The sequence below is a fragment of the Danio aesculapii genome, chromosome 22 (assembly GCF_903798145.1).
Source record: "Danio aesculapii chromosome 22, fDanAes4.1, whole genome shotgun sequence".
In the NCBI taxonomy this organism is placed as follows: Eukaryota; Metazoa; Chordata; class Actinopteri; order Cypriniformes; family Danionidae; genus Danio; species Danio aesculapii.
Window position 1 is genome coordinate 19,789,681 of NC_079456.1, and position 20,634 is coordinate 19,810,314.

A 20,634-nucleotide genomic window follows, 5' to 3' on the forward strand; every position below is an offset into this window, starting at 1 on the left:
CAGCAAGGAAATAACATATGGCCTTCAAAGCACAGACATAGAATGAGGCTGCAGCTGTATGACAGGGGCATCTATCAGCGCTTCATAATGGATTACATTTTCCATACAAGTTTATGAAGAACAGCTTTATTTACCCTGTATCTCCCTCACTCCTCTCCATTTTAACATTTTTGATGTCACTTCCTGTTGACGGTCTTCTCCTAACAAGTTATGCACATGCTTGCCATTTATTCCAATTCTGTTATTATATAATTGTTATTACATTATATCAGTTTTATTTACATTCATGCATTAGGGAGATGCTTTTTTTAAATTTTTTTGATTGATGTCTTTTAGACCAGTAGTTTTTAAGAAAAGAGGGGAAAAGTACTGCCTTCGCATGTGCACGGAAGATGATAAGTATTAACGGTGTTCCGAACAGGATTAAAATAGTGTTCCGTACATGGCGCATCAATTCACTGGCAAAAATGGTCATTGTTTGAAGTCACTCTCATCTTAAGCTTGCCCACGGTTCATTTTCAAGCGTATTTGGTGGACGTAGCAAACAGATTTTTTTTCGGAATCATTTGGTAGGAGAGTCTTTGTTGTGATTGGGAATGAAACAGTGAGACACAAAGATTACACAGATATATTGTCCACGATCCGTAAGTATTTATTCAGAGATTGGTGTTAAAAGGTAATCTGTACGGAACATTGTTGTGTATAGTTAGTCTATGTTACAGAATAAAAACATTTACCAAATGCAATAAATGTAATGCAAGAAATATTAGATTTGTTAATTAATGTATAATATGGCGGCACGGTGGCTCAGTGGTTAGCACTGTCGCCTCACAGCAAGAATGTCGCTGATTTGAGTCTTGGCTGTATGCGTTTCTGTGTGGAGTTTGCATGTTCTCCCCGTGTTTGCGTGGGTTTCCTCTGGGTGCTCTGGTTTCCCCCACAGTTCAAAGACATGCGCTATAAGTGAATTGGGTGAACTAAATCGACCGTGGTGTATGTGTGTATGGGTGTTTTCCAGTACTGGGTTGCAGGCTGCTTAAAACATATGCTGGAATAGTTGGTGGTTCATTCTGCTGTGGCAACCTCTGATAAATCAGAGACTAAGCTGAAGTAAAACAAATACTTTTTTTATCAGATATTACCACAAAAATACAAAACAACCCAAACTCGGAGGAAAATGGAACTATTAAAGTAAAAACTAATTGGTGTTTTTTATGCTTTTTTATTTTTATCTAATTAGTTTGAAAATGAATGAATTTTATAAAAAAATTTATGGTACTTAATAACTTAATCATAAAGTAATCATAAAGGCCTACTAAACATAACAGTCACTTAAGTAGATAACACGAAAATATAACATTGCACAGTACAAATTACCAACCCAGGCTCATTCTGAAAACGTAGTCCCGAGGACATTTCTGGAGACCGCGAAATACGTCCCGGGAGGTACGTATTTTTGCTGTTTTTGGTTTTCGCTAATCCGCAAGAGGCCGCTGTGTGCGCCTTTTTGGCTTCTCAGACGTCTCCCGCGAGTGCCGTTCACGCCTGCGCTGTTCTCGCGTAAACCCACCAGAGGCTGCTGTCGAACGAACGTCTGTCTGTCCATCTGGCTGAATGATTGACTGGGCGACCGGCCAATCAGCCGGCCGACCCACCCTCCTCCTTCCTTGAACCCAACCAATTTTACCGATTGAACCTCCTGCCCTAAACCCAACCAACGATTTATAAAAGCCGTCCGGAAAAAGAAAAGCCCTCGTCCAATTATTTTTTTTTACCAAGCTTTTGGATTTTACCACATTCTCACCCTGTTATGAATCTCTTCGCTTGTTTTAATCTTACCCGATTTCTGGAACCACTCTTCCCCGGACTCGAACCCGGTCGTTGTCGTCGTGGTCAGCTCCTCTCTGCGTCTCAAGTCCGCCAATGTACAGGACGAGCTAATCGGTCAAACTGGTTGCAGCGGGAAAGCCCTCCACATGAAGGTAAGCAGTCAGCCGGCAAGCGCTAAAAGGAACGGCGTCATACCGCCCCGCAGCGTTCGCTTAAAAAATGAATTGCAGCCATACGTACCTCCGGCTACATAATTCGCGGTCTCCAGAAACGTCCTCGGGACTACGTTTTCAGAATGAGCCTGGGTTGCAAATTACTGTCCCATTTTATATGAAGTGTATTTAACTACTATGTACTTATTTCAAAATATAAACACAATGTACTTACTGTGATCAAAATGTATTGCAGATCATTTCTAGTGCTCTTGAGGTGGGATACGGGTAGAGTTATGCCGAGTTCAGACTGCATGATTTTAGCCCCGATTTTGACTCACCGAGAGGTTTAGACAGAAATAGCCGACAAATGCCTGAAATCACAGGCAAATCGGCGCTTGCTCACGTGAATAACAATCACACAGTATGAATTATCAGAGACACGATCTGAGAGAATTGCTGATGAGTCCCAGAGACCTGTGAGATATTTGGCATGCTAAATATCTGGAGCTGTCGGCAATTCAAATCATGCCATGTGAAATTGAAAGTTCTGATTGAAAATAACATTGGCGGTCACCTACAGCCAATGAGAGAGCAGCATCCACTAGTATGGGTATCTACAGGCCAGCGGGAGGTTGGGGGAGATGTTAAAAGCGCTCATTTTCAGTTGATTTGGACCCAAGAAATGGAGGAAAAACTAGTGTAAATGTGGCAGGAGCACTTGTGTCTGTTTGACGTGTCATCTGAGCAATACCACAACCGGGTCGAAAAAGAAAAAAGTTGAGGAGAATTTGTAATTCCCTTCAAAGCCAGGTAAGCAAAATAAGTACATTTTCTACCCCACTAAAGGCTACTTTCTCATTTAATAACAAAGGATACACACGTGAGCTTGTGCTGTTTTCATGTCACTTCTAGCGTGTGTTGGATGTTAGAGATGTAGTCTAGATTGCAGACCGAGACAAAGTTGTCTGTGATTCTTTCTATTGTGAAGTCATGCAGTGTGAAACCTCCTGTCGCCGATCCATCTTGCAGTGTAAACACTGCACCGACAAAATGCTACCCCAGATAGTCATGCAATGTGAAAACATCTGTGACAGGACTACTTTGAAAATCATGCAGTCTGAACTCAGCATTAGGGACAGGTTTGGTGGTATGGATAGGTTTAAAAGTGGGTTAAGCAGGGGTTCCCAAATTTTTCAGCTTGCGATCTCCAAAATAACAATTCCAGTGACTCGCGACCCCTATTATCCTCGTAGATGGTTCTAAACATACAAACATTGCACACAACAATGCACACGCATCAATAGGAACTAATATAAACAAGCTTATTGACAACACAAAAGAATGTGCAACAGTCTAACAACTATATAATTTTTTAATAGTCATCTAATTTAATATCTAATTTAGTCATTTAATTTAATATTAATCTCACTTAATGAGAATGGTATTCACGATTAATTTTGGAGACTGTCACTTGGAGATTATAATCTATGTTCAGTCGTGGCCGTTACCTTTAATGTACGTGAGTGCCGTAAAGATGTCAAAATTTAACATTGTGCCATAAAATCAATCTACTGCAACTAACACTATTACTGTGTCATTAACCTAGCGTAATAACCCCAGGGGTCGCAATCCAATGGAAAACGAATTGAAAAGCTGATGGCTTTTTAATTGCATGTTGTTATTTTATGTAACTATTAAATACTATTTTTATCTTCTGTAGGTTATGGATACAATATGGTAATTCTAATAGTTTAATAACATATATGACATTTTTGGAAATCACCAAGCGACCCCCCTCCTCCCCACATTGTCTCGCGACCCCCACTTTGAGAACCTTTGGGTTAAGGTGTAAGGTATGGTCAACAGTCTAATTAAAGATTCTATCAAGCATAAGTACAATGTAAAAACATGTATTTGCACCATACTGTAAGTACATTGCAACAAATGATTACGTTCAGTGTACGTACATATTAGTTAAGGCCATTTAATATAAAGTGGGACCCAAATTACATATGAATCAGCCAATACTGCAACAGAACATAAAATAGTAATCGCCAAGAAAAATATGTTGGCATAAAACTAATAATGACTGATATATAACAACGTATAAGTTGTTTTACAATTCCAAACCCATTGGAAACAGCGTACACCCAATGCCATTATTCTGTCACTACATTCTACTATTGTCCAGGTTTTCCCCAATAGAACACATTGTTTTTCATCATACTAGAGCATGTGTAATTCAACAAGTAATTCATAGCAGGAAGTGTCACAAAGTTGCATACGATAATTAGTCTACGAGTTTAAACTGGAAGAAACGGCTGTTGAGAAATGGCTACACCTGCTCAAACCTGACGGCGAGGGTTTATTCAGTCACAGCTGAGAAGCTTTAACCAGAATCCCGATCCAGAGTTCTTCGGTCTGCCACCTGCAGCACACGTGTTCTGCAGAATGGCCTTCCTGTGGTTTTTTTTGTGTGTTCATTTCCCAACTGGCACTAGGTCAACATCTCATTCAGCACCTCGATGTGTTACAGTGTTTACAGTCCTTGTCCAAAGCCAACAGCTGATTTGTCTGCAGCGTTTCCCCTTGCAGTATTATAGAGGCACCCAGCCGACACCAAATGGTTTGCAGCATTTTGTCTCTCTTTTTTTCCTTTTAAGCTGTTTTTTATGAGTCCTGAATAGTCATGGATGTTCTCGACTGATAACATCGCACATTAAGAAGAATGTGATGTAATGGAGAGGAATGCTTTTAGAAAGAACTCGAGACTTATTCACAGATTTCCAGGACAATCTCAGGTCATCTCCAAAACAATCTAGTCTACTGTCATGACAATGGGCTAGCATCCATTTTGGAAGAAAAAAAACCCACAGAATACGCAGAATTTAGAATGAAGGACCAATGCAATCTACCAAGAGTAGCGAATTAAAACCAACGTGCATTTTCAGGAATTACAAACAATTGTCTACTTTTTACACCGGGCAACAGAATTCTGCTAAAAGACACATAGTTTGGATTTTAGCCCTCTATAGGGAATTGTCATTTATAAGTGACACTTAAAAAAAATTTATTTTTAAAAATGCTAATGATATTTAACCAATTAAATTAAATCTTAGTAATGTCACACGACATCTCCTTTAGCCAATAAAACTAAAAGATAGTTGCCGTTTGCTTCACATAATTAGAATACACAAACTAAATGAGACATCAGCACACATTAGGTCAGGTGCTCTCAAGGCAAGATGGTGAGTTCATTTTTAACTATAAAATCTATTAAAAATCTTAACCAAAAAAATAAATAAAAATACTGCACATTTTAGTATGTTTTCTAAATATTTGTGTAATTTTTTATCCACATTTTAGAAAAACAGTAATTCAAAAGCACAAAAATCTGTGCGTCATGTAAAAATGACAATGTCTTTTTAGGGATACATCCTGTGTAGCCGTCAATGTTGTTCAGTACCATGAGGCAGTGCAAGAGTTTTTATGTCTGTGTTCTAGGTTGATGTTTAGTAAGTTTTAGTTAGTTAGTTAAACTACTGCTACTGAAAAAGACGTACACATGTTTTGTGAAAAGACATTGTTACACTACTGTTTTTGAAACAAATAAAGTTTAATGTTAAACAAATTTTGAGAGGAGCACGTGCTCATGACTGACCCATCTGGCCCACATTAGCTAGTCATGATCCTCCAATCAAAGTTCAAGTCACTATATATATATATATATATATATATATATATATATATATATATATATATATATATATATATATATATATATATATATATCCTCATTTCCTTTCTATAACCTTTGTCTGGAAGAAAACCCCCCTTCTTCCACCTTTATCCAGAATGGGTGGCACAGTGGCCCAGTGACTAGCACTGTTGCCTCACAGCAAGAATACCAATGGCGTCAGGTCTTCGCTGGGCCATCTGGTATTTTTCTGTGTGGAGTTTGCATGTTCTCCCTGCATCCGCGTGGGTTTCCCCCAAGTTCCCCGATTTCCTCCCACCGTCCAATGCTCTATATTATAGACAAAATAAGCCGAAATCTTTTTTCTAATGTCTTACTCTTAGAAAGTTCACCTTAGCCTTAGCAGCGGGGGAGTTTTGAGGTCGACCTGAGTTCAATCTCCCTTCGCCCTGCGAAAGGGGGGTAGCCCTGCGCCCGAGGATCCCTTGAACACAGGGCTCTCTCCAGGGACAGCATGCCAAACAAGCTATGTATAAATCATGAGCTAATTGTGAATTCTTGAAACTTATATTGTTAAAACACTGTTTAACGCGTTCTCCCCATAAGTACCAGGTGCTTTGGTTTCCCCCATTGTATGGTGTTTCCCAGTAGTGGGTTGCAGCTCGAAGGACATTTGTTGCTTAAAACCCACGCTGGAATAGTTGGTGGTTTATTCCGCTGTGGCGACCGCTGAAATAGAGACTAAGCTGAAAGAAAATGAACGAAAGTATGAATAAATGTTGCACTTATGTTTTCGAAAAAAAAACTTTACATCACTTTTTTTGGTGAAAAGACATTGTTACACTACAGTGTTTGAAAAAAAAAACTGTTACACTGTGACTTCCAAAAATTATATGGGTACACAACTGATTTTGAAACAAAACTAAATTGTTTAAATACTGTTTAAAATTCTAAAACATTGTTAGACAACTGTTTCTGAAACACTAAGCTATGTTAAAATGCATATAAATCTGTCTTGAGTTTCAGGAAATTTTAAATAAGATCTTTATTTAAAGAAGAAATTTTAAGCAAATAAAGTTTTTGACATGTTTCTGAAACACTAAGACATTGATTAACTTCTTTCTAGACAGAGAAAATGTATTTGAATGTGTGAAGTTTCAGACAAGTTTCCAAAAATTATTTACCCTAACGGGACAAAGTCAGTTATAAATGACGGCAAATTAAAGCAAAGGTCAAAGGTCAGATGTACAAAACAAATTATGGAAAAGGATTTTAGCCTTAAATACTATAGAAATAAATAGTAGTGATTTCATAATTAGTACCATAGTATATGGAAGTTAAGCAGTAAAATAATTAGTCCGAACTTTCATGATCGTCTTTTATTGGTGCAGGAATACAAACTTGTCAATGTTTGATTAAATATACTGTAGGTCATCTATTTATCAATATAGTCAGAATACACTAACTATCCCTCAAAACACCGAAAACTTAAATATGTTTGACTAATAAATTCAATGTATTTGGATGTCATGGAGGACTGGAGAGCATGAGATTTGTGGGCCAGCCTGTACACCTGCTGGTGACCTACTCACACCAGCAGCTTCTCCACAATGGACGTCCAGGGTTCTTCAGCCTAGACTGTAGCTCTGCACAAGAAGTTTGGCCAGAGGAGAAACGGTCGTGCCCAACTGAGCCTGGTTTCTCTCAAGGTTTTTTCCTTCACTTTCGTCAGTTGGTAAAGTTTCTTCCTCGCCAGTGGCTTGCTTAGCTTGGGATTTGTGGAGCTGCGCATCGATGGATTTGCTCTTCAGTGTTTGGACTTTCAGCAGTGAAAATTAAACCACACTGAACTGAACTAAACTGAACTTCAACTCTGAAAACTGGACTGACACAGTTTCAATTTACTAGAACTTTTATGTTAAGCTGCTTTGATGTTATCTACATTGTAAAAGCGCTATAGAAATAAATAAAGATCAATTAATTTGTTGGTACAGAGGTGGAAACCCCCTCATGATCTTGCCATTAAGCACTGGTTGCATTCACTATTGGAAATACGGTACCTAGAGCTGTCATCAGCATGGATCAACCATGCTAAACTGGACATTTTAACGGTATGGAAAATCTATACATGCAACATCAAAGAAATCTTCAACCTAGACTCATTCTGATCAGCACCCCTAAATCCACTTCTGGAGAGCACCAAATATGTCCCAGGAGGTTTGTTTTATAACCGTTTTTGTTTTGTGAACCCTCTAGAGGCCGCTGTGTATGCTTTTTCAGATCTCAAAGTTCTCTCACATGTGCCATTCGCGCTTGGTATTCTCGCATAAATCCACCAGATGCCGCTGTCTACTCACTTAAGAAAAGATGAAATGCAGCCATACATTCCTCGGCTACAAGATCAAAGTAAGACATTTGCATGCCTGCAAAATACGAACACCCTGAGGTGCTGTTTACGCTAGTGCATTTTCGTTACATATAAAACAGCGTCATACAATGAAAATGCTCCTAGTCTAGACTGGTGTATTTATTGCACTTTTTAAATAAAAACTCTCTTCTCTCTATACAGCTGTAAAAACCATGATACGTGACTATTCTAGGTCACTGGAGACGCACATATTTTGCCAACAAGTATACTTGCAGTCTATTTTTCTGCCACTCCAGTCCTGTTAATTCTTGTTATGGTGGAGTCCAGACACTAGTCATGTCATGTGTTATATGTTGTGCTCGGCTTGAGTTTTCTCTGGTCGAGTACTCATCTGTCTCGTCATTGTCTGTCCTTGTCATTGTATTAGCGTCGTCCTGGTTGTGCTCGGACAAGGTCCGGACGCAGTCTGGATGCGCACTCTTGTCCTGGCGTCTGTGTTTATTTTGTCTGCGGCGTGTTGTTCATTATCAGCGTCTCAGTCTAGTTGGTTTCGGTTTCGGATGGCGCTGCAAGGGAACATTCACGTTGCACATGTGAGCGCATGGTAAGTATCTTTATTTATTGTGTGCTCGTGTCTTGTGTTTTTTTGTGTTTGTGCTGTATAGCACATGGTTTCATGTTGACATTGTAACCACGTGCTTTAGTGTCTTGTTTCATGTGAGCTCACTGTCAATGAGCTCTCTCACTGGCTGGGTGTCCTAGTCCTGTTTGTATGTGAGCACATGGCTCGTGTTGTTTTTGTACCATGTGTTCTTTTGTCTAGTGTCTTGTCCCACCCAACTTGTTATCCAGTTTGTAATTATTATTTTCACCTGTCCGTCTGTCTGTTCATTGGTTTGTCTTTCCTATTTATTCTCCTTGTGTGCTCTGTCCTGTGCTGGTCCGTGGTCAATGATTCTGTGTCTGTCTAGCCAAGTCAAACCAAACCAAACCGAATCAAGTCAAGTCATTTTGTTGCTGTGTTTTTCCCCTCACAGGGTTGTTTTAGTTGTTATTTTGTTTCTTTTATAAAAAATAATTCCTTGGTTATTTGCATTTGGGTCGTCGCCTCATCCTTCCCAACCACAAACCCTGACACTATTGGTCATATCAGAGAGGCTTGACGAATCAGGGATACAAAATAGTCCAGTAGACCATTAGAAAGTGACTGAGGATAGCCACACTTAAAAGACGAAATGAAGCCATATGTTCCTCTGGCTACATAATTCTCCAGAAATGTATATAGGGGTACATTTTCAGAATGAGTCTATGTTGGAAATCTTGGACACTTCATCCTCATCAGACACTACGAATGTCAAATTTTACATAATTCATTTAATTGCTTGGTCTAAACTATAGTTATTCTGTGATTCCTGATGTGCAGATAACAGGGTGGGGTGATAGGGGATATATAAAAAGTACTTATCTATATGATTGTAAAATTGTAAATATTAATTTTGGAAATAAAAACTGAATTACAAAAAAAATGATGTACAGTTGAAGTCAGAATTATTAGCCCTCCTGAATTATTAGCCCCCCAGTTTATTCCCCCCCCCCACATTCTGTTTGACAGAAAGATTTTTTAAAAACATTTCAACACATAATAGTTTTGATAACTTATTTCTAATAACTGATTTATTTTATATTTGCCATGATGACAGTAAATAATATTTGACTAGATATTTTTCAAGACTCTTCTATACAGCTTAAAGTGACATTTAAAGGCTTAACTAGGTTAATTAGGTTAACTAGGCAGGTTAGGGTAATTAGGCAAGTTTTTGTATAATGATGGTTTGTTCTGTAGACTCGAAAGAAATAGCTTAAAGGGGCTTTAAATTTTGATCTTAAAATGGTGTTAAAAAATTTAAAAACTGCTTATATTCTAGCCGAAATAAAACAAATAAGACTTTCTCCAGAAGAAAAAATATTATCAGACATACTGTGAAAATTTCCTTGCTCTGTTAAACATAATTTGGAAAATAATAAAAAAAAGAACAAAAAATTCAAAGGGGGGCTAACAATTCTGACTTCAACTGTAATTTGAATATATTCATTTGGTTGAGGTTAATATAGCCAATGTGTAATTTACTGTCTGAACACCATTCAAAACTGTTATTTTGTCTGCTGTCATATATACTGGAATCAATTGCATTTGTCAATACATGGTTTACTTTGCAACAAGCATTAATAACATTAAAACATTACCCCCAATGCAGGCTATATCTTCAATCTAGCATGCTGCCATTTTCTACGCTTCCATTCATCACACGACATGAGTACCAAAAGAAGAACATGTCTGGAAATCTAGGTTGTTCTTAGTAGATTCACAAAGAGCATCATTCAAACTGGCCTATTGTAAAATGTCCTGTTTTTTCATGTCCTGAGAGAGAGAGAGAGAGAGAGAGAGAGAGAGAGAGAGAGAGAGAGAGAGAGAGAGAGAGAGAGAGAGAGAGAGAGAGAGAGAGAGAGAAAAAAACATCCCTTGAGCATATGGATGCCTGGTTTTCTAATCAGCAATGATAGAGTGGCTTTTGATGGAGAAACTCGCTCTTTCTAAACCAGACTTCTGTTCCTTTTTCCCCCCTCCTCAGGTCTGATGGAAATCCGATCTGTCAGTGTAGGAGTTGTTGCCATCAAATCTGTCAGCACCGGCCTGTACTTAGCTATGTCCAAAAAGGGAACGCTCTTTGGATCGGTAGGTACATCGCATGAAAATATTCAAGTGGTAACTTTTTTTAAATTACAGATATTTAAAAATGAATATGTGTGAAATTGGGGAATACTCTGGAACTTAAAGAGCATGTCATATGTGTTTTCAAAAAAATAATTGTAATGTCCACAAAGTTGTAAGAAATAGACAGTGATTACTTTTACATGGACACCAATAATCTGATTTTAATATGATTAAGACAATTGTATGATTAAAAGTCTTGCATGTTAACAGAGGTCTCTGATTACCTTAATCTGACTAAAGTCAAAATCGAACTAAACAGAAATCGAATTAAGACATGGAGTTTTCCAGTTTTAGTCACATTACTGAAGTGCAGTACAAACATGTAAACACCTTAATCAAACTATTATAGTCATGTAGGACTTTTCACCATGTTTTGCAACAGGATATTAAAAATGAAACTCCTGAAGTTACTTAAAACTCCGAATGAAATGTGGAAAGCACAGTGACGCAATGTCGTTACTCGAAATATGTGCTATAACATGTAAAACGGGATCATGAAAAGAACATTCAAAAAGCAACTCATGTAAATACCTCAATCATATAGACTGTCGTTTTTATTGAATATTAAAATAAAAACTCTCTTCTCGCTATACATTTTAAAAACCATGATACGTGACTGCACACATATTTTTCCAATATCCATACTTGCAGTCTACTGGTCATATCACACAGTAGAGGTGTGAACCTACACTGGTCTCATGGTTCGGTTCGGTTAGGATTATCATGCCAGTGATTCGGTTCAATTCGATATCTCCGTGCACCCTGATGCATTGAGGATTTTATATTTTCTTCACAGCACAGCAATTCTTGTATTAAAATGTATAAATAAATATATATATATATATATATATATATATATATATATATATATATATATATATATATATATATATATATATATATATATATATATACATATATTAGGAGTGGGCTTTTATCTGTGTTTATGTACAGCTTTAACGCGAGACTCTTAGCGCGTGATAAAAAAAAATATCACCATTAATCTATTCTTAAAGTTGGGTTGGGAGCTGGGTCTACTCTACGCAAGCTATCATGACTTTCACCTTGATATTTTAGAGCGGATGTATACCAGACCGGTGAGCCGTCTGACAAAAAAGTGCCCTTCTGAATCAAATCAGCAGTATGCCTGACTTTAACTGCAGTTCGGTAGTTTCACCTTCACTCGTGAACATTTCATTCATGCCCCGTGACAAACTGGGGTATTAGATGCAAATTAGGAGTAAGGACCGGTGAGAGTGTTATGGAATTTAATTTATATAAATTTATATAAATTTTAACGCACGCCAAATGGAAAGAAAAAAAACTTCCACAGTTCGCGATGTGTGTGTGTGTGTGTGTGTGTGGTCCTTTACTGACAGCCGCGTGTGTGGATCTTGTAGGAAAATATGGCGAAAAGTCTTACATGACAGTGTTTACTGATCGTTTGCTTCAGTAATGCCTCAAATATATGCATACTCCACATGTCTTAATTCCATTTCTGTTAAAAATCAATGTTTCGGGCTTATGTAGGCCTACTGTTCAAAATTCATGTTTAACTGAATAAGCAGTTAGTAAACACAAGTACATCTTATTGAACACTTGAACCAATTTTCATAGTAGAACAGTTTCTCAAGCAGTTTGTGATGCATTTTGGAAACAGGAGATGAGCCCCTGGTCTACTGTGCCACCTGGCTTAAGAAACCCGTTCTCAAAGACGTATTATTAGGGTAGCAAACATAATCTGAATGCCAATGAGCCATTTTAATCTAGATTAATCTAGATTAAATCCGAGATTAAAAAAGTTAATCTATGCCCACCTATAATAAATAAATATATATATATATATATATATATATATATATATATATATATATATATATATATATATATATATATATATATATATATATATATATATATATATTTAAATATAGGGGGACTAGTAATTCTGACTTCAACTGTATATACTATTTGTAATACAATATTTTAAAACTTAGAACAACATGAACATTTATAGCAAACAAATAAAATATAAATAACCCGCTCGCTTTCTGAGCCTTGTCTAGCGATCTCTTTCTTACACCCCTATAATTGGTCATGCACTCAACAGAAAGGGCTGCGAGTGACACTGAGTGACACTGATAAACGGCAGCGGCGATCACAGCTGATCCATGATAGACGTGGAGGAGAAAACTCGCTCTGCAGACACGCGCTCATGTCTGTATCCAGAAGTATCGCTGTAACAGCCGAGAGGAGAGAAAAAGTCACACCAACAGGTCAAATGTGCAAACGTGGGAGAGAGACAGAGAGAGAGAGAGAGAGAGAGAGAGAGAGAGAGAGAGAGAGAAATGGAGTTTGCTTTCATTTTCTCAATCGCAGTGAAACAGGGGCTTCTGCTGTAAGTGTCAGTGAAAGACTGTCCAGCAAACACACATACACAGTGAATTGTGCAGAATTTCTGCATTTTTAAGTAGTTGGTTGTGTTTTAATTACTCGCGTTTGCCTCCCTCGCCTTTGTAAGCATAATGTAAGCTGTACACAATAACCGGTTATGATTATTACTGAACCGACACCGAATCGTCTGTAGTTGCATCGCGGCGCACTGAAGAAACAATTTATTTTGACACCCCTATCACACAGGCTTGGTGAATCGAGGATACACAATAATCGAGAAGACCAATCAGAAATTGACTGTGGATAGCCACACCTCAGCTTTCAAAAGCTTCATCTACACTGAAAAGGAACATCAGTGTTTCCAAACTAGAACAGGCCCTTTAGCATTTTCAAAATGCTCCATTTTTGTGAGTTGAAGATGCCAAAATAGTGTGGAAACCAGGCATAACCGTAATAAAAGCAAAGCACACTAGTGTAATAACAGCTGAAATACACACAGAAAATCCAATCAAAGGAAACTTGGGCAGATGACCAATCAGAGCAGAGATGGATTATGGAAATGGGAGGGGTTTAAAGAATTTCAGCCCTAAATTGAATTAAGCAAACCATGTTGAAATCATTGCAAATTGGTTCTAATATTAAATAAATATTATTTTAATATAAATTACAATGTTTTCTGAATGACAACATTGTGCCTCAGTGATTAGCACTGTTGTCTCACAGCAAGAAGGTCACTGGTTTGAGTCCCAGCTGGACCAGTTGGCATTTCTGTGTGGAGTTTGCATGTTCTCTCCGTGTTTGCGTGGGTTTCCTCAGGGTGGTTGTTTCCCAGTATTGGGTTTTCTGAACTTAAACCTGTTGTAAGCAACTCCAACAAAATATCAGGACATTTTAAAATGTCAAATGACCTACTCTTTAAGACAGAGTCTGCCGTCACTTACTGGTTTAGTGAAATTAGTGCGTGCCACCAGACAGTTGTTTGTGGCTTGTTTAATGAAGACGCCCCATTGCATGGTGCGCTTTTAACTGCTCTCTGAGAAATCTCAGCCTGGCAATCTGTCACCCAGCCATGATAAGATGGCTTACAGATGTCTATATCTGTCCTCCGATCCCCAGAGTAAACATGACAAACCTTGGGAATCACTCGAGGCTTAAGCACCCTTCTTTTCTTTCCCTTCTAAGTGATTATTAGTCACACTCATTCCACCATGATCTTATCAAACTGTATGCTCAACTAGGACTCCAAGCATTATTGTCATCAGCCTTTTTGTGCTTTTAAAGTTAATAGCTTTATCCAGCTGTGGCAAAACTATTTTGGTTTCGTCAAGCAGCTTTTTGAGTCCATGCGAGACGGTGAGGGTTGATTTGAGAAGACAAGCCGGTTGAGATAAATACAAATGCATGATGGGTACACAATGAGCTGTTTGGAATATTACTCACTCTCAGGTTTCTATTGCTGTTTTTCACTACATGGTTCAGTTAGCTCGGTAAACTGTATCGGTTAATGTGCTACACTAAAAGGACCAAGGACATAAACACATATTCAAGACTTACTCAAGTAATCCACATGTAATTGGTTAAGAAATTACCATTAAATGGCTGCCTTTTAATCTGACAGCTCGAAAAAGCCTTAAAGCTTGAAATCTGACATTTGTTTTCCAAATATTCATCCATTTATTCATTTTCTTTTCAGCTTAGTTCCTTTATTAATCAGAGGACACCACAGCGGAATGAACTGCCAACTTTCATTCATTCATCATTTTCTTTTCGGCTTAGTCCCTTTATTAATCAGGGGTCACTACAGCGAAATGAACCACCAACTTATCCAACATAAGTTTTACACAGCGGATACCTTTGCAGCCGCAACCCAACACTGGGAAACACTCATACACTCTTGCATTCACACACATACACTACGGCCATTTTAGCTTATTCAGTTCACCTATACTGCAAGTCTTTGGACTGTAGGGGAAACCGAAGCATCCGGAGGAAACCCATGTGAACACAGGGAGAACATGCCAAATCCACATAGAAATGCCAACTTATCCAGTATGGGCTCGAATCAGCGACTTTCTTGCTGTGAGGCAATCATGCCACCCACTGCGCCACCGTGTTGTTTTCCATATATGTGCGCTCAATTATATAAAAAAATACATTTTACATTTAAATACACTGTAAAATGCTGGTTTTCTTCAACCCAAATTTGGGAAAAATATGGAAAAACCCAACTGAAAATGAAAACAAAATTGACTTGCACGAAAATGAAATGCATGAAACTGTATTGAAAGTTGAATTTGTTACATTATTTCATTCTGTATAGGAACTTTTACTACACACTCAGAAATAAAGGTGCAAAATTTGTCACTGGGCTGGTACCTTTTCAAAAGATACACTTTTGTACCATACAGGTAGATGTTAGTACCTTCAGGGTACACTTATGTACCTTTAAGCTGAAACTTTGTACCTTTATGGTTCACTTTTGTACATTTAAGGTACACATTTGTACTTTTTGCGTTTTAAACCATTTAACCAAATTGTACCTTTAAGGACCTGTTAGGAACAAAAATGTAGCTTTTTGAAAAGGTACCACCCAGCAACAGATTTTGTAGCTATATTTTATGTGTCAAATATGGACAAACCTAACCACTGGGTTAAAAAGTGTTATTAAATTTTAATTAAAAACATTAACCAAACATTGGATTTGGCCACAATTGACCCAACATTTGTTTAAGACAAACTTTAAAAAGTAAGTATACTTAAAAAAAATAAATACATAAAATAAAAATTGAAAAGGAAAAAAAATAATAAATTGACAGTAACTATAGAAAAAACTGACTACCATTTTAGTCAGTATAGATCTGGCAAATTAAGGCAGTTTTTGAAGATTTGAATGTTTAAGCTTTATCAGATTATTGGTAAATGATTTGTGACTGCTAAAAAATGATTATCTAATGTATTTGAGAGATTTTGATATTTTTCATCAACCAAATATGTTTTCCTTTCATTCAATTTATATAAATATACCATTTTAATTATCTAGACTAGGGGTTCCCAAACAGCCCGTGACCCCCAAAATAGCAATGCCAGTGAATCGCACCCTCCAATATCCTGTGAAATGGTGATAAATATACAAACCTTGCAAACGCAAAATAGCTCACACACACCAATAGGCCCAAGTCTATTTGTTAAATTTTGCAGAACACCACTCGATTCGTGGCCTGTATTTAATTTTAATGTATGTGAGTGCCATAAAGGACCCATGAAATCAATCTGCTGCTTCTGACCCTATTGCTGTGTCTTTAATCTGACATAATGAGACCCCAGGGGTCACAATCCAATGGAAAAATGTGTTGTTTTATGACTATTAAAAAGTTATAATTTTAATATAATTTTAAAAATATTACTATTTTTATCTTCTGTAGCATATGGACAAAATATGCTCATTCTGATAGTTTAATAAAATAAATTCGATTTTTGGAAATCACCACGCACCCCATTATCCATTTTCCTTGTCTCCTTAACCAAACACAGGTCATCAGCTCATTGGCACAGACTGAAAGACCTGTAATAGGTGTGACAGATGAAAAAGACATCCAAAACATGGAGTGCTGGTGGTCCTTCAGGAACGTGGTTGAGAAACACTGATCTAGACCAGTGTTTCCCAACCCTCTTCCTGGAGGCACACCAACAGTACGTATTTTGGATGTCTCCCTTATCTGACCCATTACCTTCAAATTTTAGAGTCTCTTCGTATGTTCTGATGAGTTGATTCAGGTGTGTTTGATTATCAGAAGAGGTTGAAAATGTGTACTGTTGGTGTGCCTTTAGGAACAGGGTTGGGAAACACTGATCTAGACAAAATCGTTATTTGTATTTGACAGGATAACAGTCTAAAACAAATACACAGCATTTTGATGTTCACAACCAATATAGTTTCAGTAGTGTCTCAACCTGCTCTCTAAATTCAATTCATTACAGGCCAGATACAACCCCAGCTGCAAGTTCAAAGAGCGGATTGAAGAGAACGGCTATAACACTTACGCTTCTCTGCGCTGGAAACACAGGGGGAGGCAGATGTTCGTGTCGCTGAACGGCCGAGGAAAACCCCGCAGAGGTCACAAAGCTAGACGGAGACACCCATCCACTCATTTCCTCCCAATGCTGCCCACATAGCCGGACACTTCATCATGAGCGACGCTATGCCATCAGCATTTGATGGGGACTTATTAAATGTTATTACGTTCTGCTCTGTCTGTTGTTTTTTCCTGAGTACTGTCACACAGTCAGGGGCGTAGCAACCAGGGGGATCGGGGGGATATGTACTTCTCACTTTTAGAAACAGACCATTTAGAAACAGATGATTAATAGATATATGAACGTATGATCTCATACACCCCCCCCCACACTTTTAAAATGTCCACTACGCCCCTGCACACAGTACATTAACTTATTACTCTGTCTTCAGGCTCATCCCGCGACCCAGTAAAGACTTAAGCAAGGCTGTTATTATGATGTGTACACGGGTTGTGTATTAATGTTATTGTTGAATTAACAAGGCCTTTACCGCATCTGTCTTGTACTCTTGTTATGGCGCATTTCTGACTCACATCACCAACCCAGTCTCATGTCAATAGTTTTGCATCCCCAAAATTATAAATTCACTGAAGTTTCCAAGTGAAATGAACATTATTGGAAACAAAACTCCAAAAAATGTATTACTTTTCACACAAATTGTGATTATGGGACATTTTTTTCCATTCATTGCACAATCCACACTCTTAAAAATATGGTTATTTGTCAACATTGACTCATTCTGAAAATGTAGCCCTATATACATTTCTGGAGATCGCGAATTATGTAGCCTGAGATACGTATGGCTGCATTTCTACTTTAAAATGAATGCTAGGGGGCGGTATGGCACCCTTGCATTTCACCCTTACCAGCTGACCACTTAACTGCATGTGGATGGCTTTCCCGCTGTTACCAGTTTGTCTAGTGGCTTCAGTGGCTCATGTCGGTGGACTTGAGACACAGAGCGGAGTTGACCACGATGACGGGGCTCAAGTCTGGCGAAGAACGATTCCAGAAAGCAGGTAAGACAAAAACAAAAGCCAAAAAAATAAAACAAACAAGTAAACAACAGGGTGAGAATGTGGTAAAATCTGAAAATGTGGTAAAAATCAGGCTGCCAAGGGCTTTTCTTTTTTTGGATTGCTTTTGAAAACACTGTTGGTTGGGTTTAGGGAGGTGGGTGAATCCATGTATCATTTGTTCAATCGTTTTTTTTTTTTTTATTCAAACCAAAAACTACCAAAAAACAACGTGTTTTTCCATTATTTGTATTCTGAAACAAAAGGAAAACATGAATAATGACTCTTTATCTGATTTTCTGATCATGAGTTCAGATCAAAAACAGAAAAGCCATGAACAGGAAATTTATTGATGTAACCAATGTTTCCTTGCACGTTGGTACACCACAAATGATACACAGATACACAGTGCTTTTTAAAACACTATCGGTTGGGTTTAGAAAAGGGTAGGGGGTTTGGTTGGTCAGTCAGTCAGTAGGTCGACAGCGGCCACTGGTGGATTTATGAAGAACAGGCATGAATGGCACTCACGAGAGAAATTTGAGATCTCAAAAAATGTACACAGCGGCCTCTGGTGGATTCGTGAAAACAAAAAAATGCAAAAAAAAAAGTAGCTCCTGGAATGTATTTGAAATATATATCGGGCTACGTAATCAGAATGAACCTGGGTTATTATTTATTGTCATTGATAATTCCATAAAAAACTTTTAACATTCATGTAATATTTTCTTTACATAAATGATTATTATAGTGAAAAAAATATTATTTACATAAATTATTAGAAAACAAAATGGTTCTTTTAAGTACAATTCACTGAAAGTTGACTTCTGCCACATAAAACCAATCTGATTTTATTTAAGGCAAAAATATGTCCAGTGACATCTTTTATTTAGACTGGGCTGGACATCACTGTTGGTAATTGAGCATAATTAAAAAAGAAAAAAGCAGAAAGTGGTTGTTTTGTTATATATATCCATAACATATAATTCAACATGATTTCTGAAGCTGTCAGTATGAAAGCCATTTTCAATATAAAATATGATTTGTGCTCAAAATGTATTCATTTATTTATTTCTTGTGATTGGAATGATTTAACCTAATGACACTCAAAAATTTCACATATTACAGGACAAAATTTTATCGTAATAGACTTCCTGTAACACAAAATGTGTTTTTATCCCCATCGAAAACAATAGAAACCATCACAGAAGATTCTAATGGTTTTCCGCTATGAATACCATTAAAAGGTAACAAACCATGACATTTAACTATTCAAATCTGTACGTTTTAATGGTTTCTAGTGTGTTTTGGTATAACATATGACGTTATGTCTAATTTTCAGTCCGTTTTGGAAAAGAACACAGCACAAATACAGCAGCGTTAAAAGTACTAAATGAGTTTATTGAATCTGTTGATCCTAAAAAGATCACTGCGCATCCTTATTTGATGATTTATCCAAGGCATTTGTTACTGTTGATCGTGCCTTGCTGTCTCATCAGTATTGGATTATCTGAACATGGTATTAGTTTGTTTAAAAATTATCTTTCAAATCGAAATCAATGTGCAAGCCCATTGAATAGAACTAAAGGTGTACCACATGGTTCAGTACTAGGTTCTTTCTTTTTTTTTACTACACACCTGTGTCAGTTTTGGGGGTAATGCATTACAAGTAACATGAGTTACGTACTAATATAACTTGGTAACACTTTATTTTGATGGTCCATTTGACTATTAGTAGACTGTCTGCTTAATATCTGTTGATACTGCTCCTTCAACATACATTTAACTGACTATAAGAAACTTTGCAAGTACATGTCAACCCTAACCACAACCTAACAGTCTACTTATAATCTAATGAGAATTAGTTGCAATGTAACTTAAATTCAACAAACGGACCATCAAAATAAAGAGTGACTAATTACTTTTCTAAGTAACGAGTAAAATAACACATTGTTTTAAAAAATTAAGCAATAATATTCGAGTTACTTTTTTTATGCAACGCAGGTTACATATTAGCTTTTAAAAAGTAAATTGCTCAATTAAAATTGAGATGAGAAATTTTGTTCATTATTTTGAACACCAAAATAATTAAGGTTGAAAATTAAGGTTGCGTTGGTTTGGAAATCGCAACACATCGTGGTAACATGTCTTGCGCCTTATTGCGGCGGGTGTATAATAGGGCCCAATATTGTAATGCATTACTTTCCAAAGTAACTTTCGCCAACACTGACCTGTATATAAATAATATTGATCAAAATGTTAAAAATACAAACTTTTCCTATGGTGATTATACCACTATATACACCTCATTCTCTTTCTCAGTAACA

At 37.3% G+C, this 20,634-nt stretch overlaps 1 protein-coding gene across 1 annotated transcript in view; it reads left to right on the forward strand.

The window, feature by feature from the left end:
* fgf22 (fibroblast growth factor 22) overlaps positions 1-17,857 on the forward strand; it is a 46,656-nt gene extending 28,799 nt beyond the window's left edge. Inside the window, exons 2-3 of the mRNA XM_056448067.1 lie at positions 10,681-10,784; positions 17,196-17,857. Coding sequence (XP_056304042.1) covers positions 10,681-10,784; positions 17,196-17,390 — 299 coding nt within the window. The 3' untranslated portion in view covers positions 17,391-17,857. The remainder of the gene's footprint in view (positions 1-10,680; positions 10,785-17,195) is intronic.
* The last annotated feature ends 2,777 nt before the right edge of the window (positions 17,858-20,634 follow it).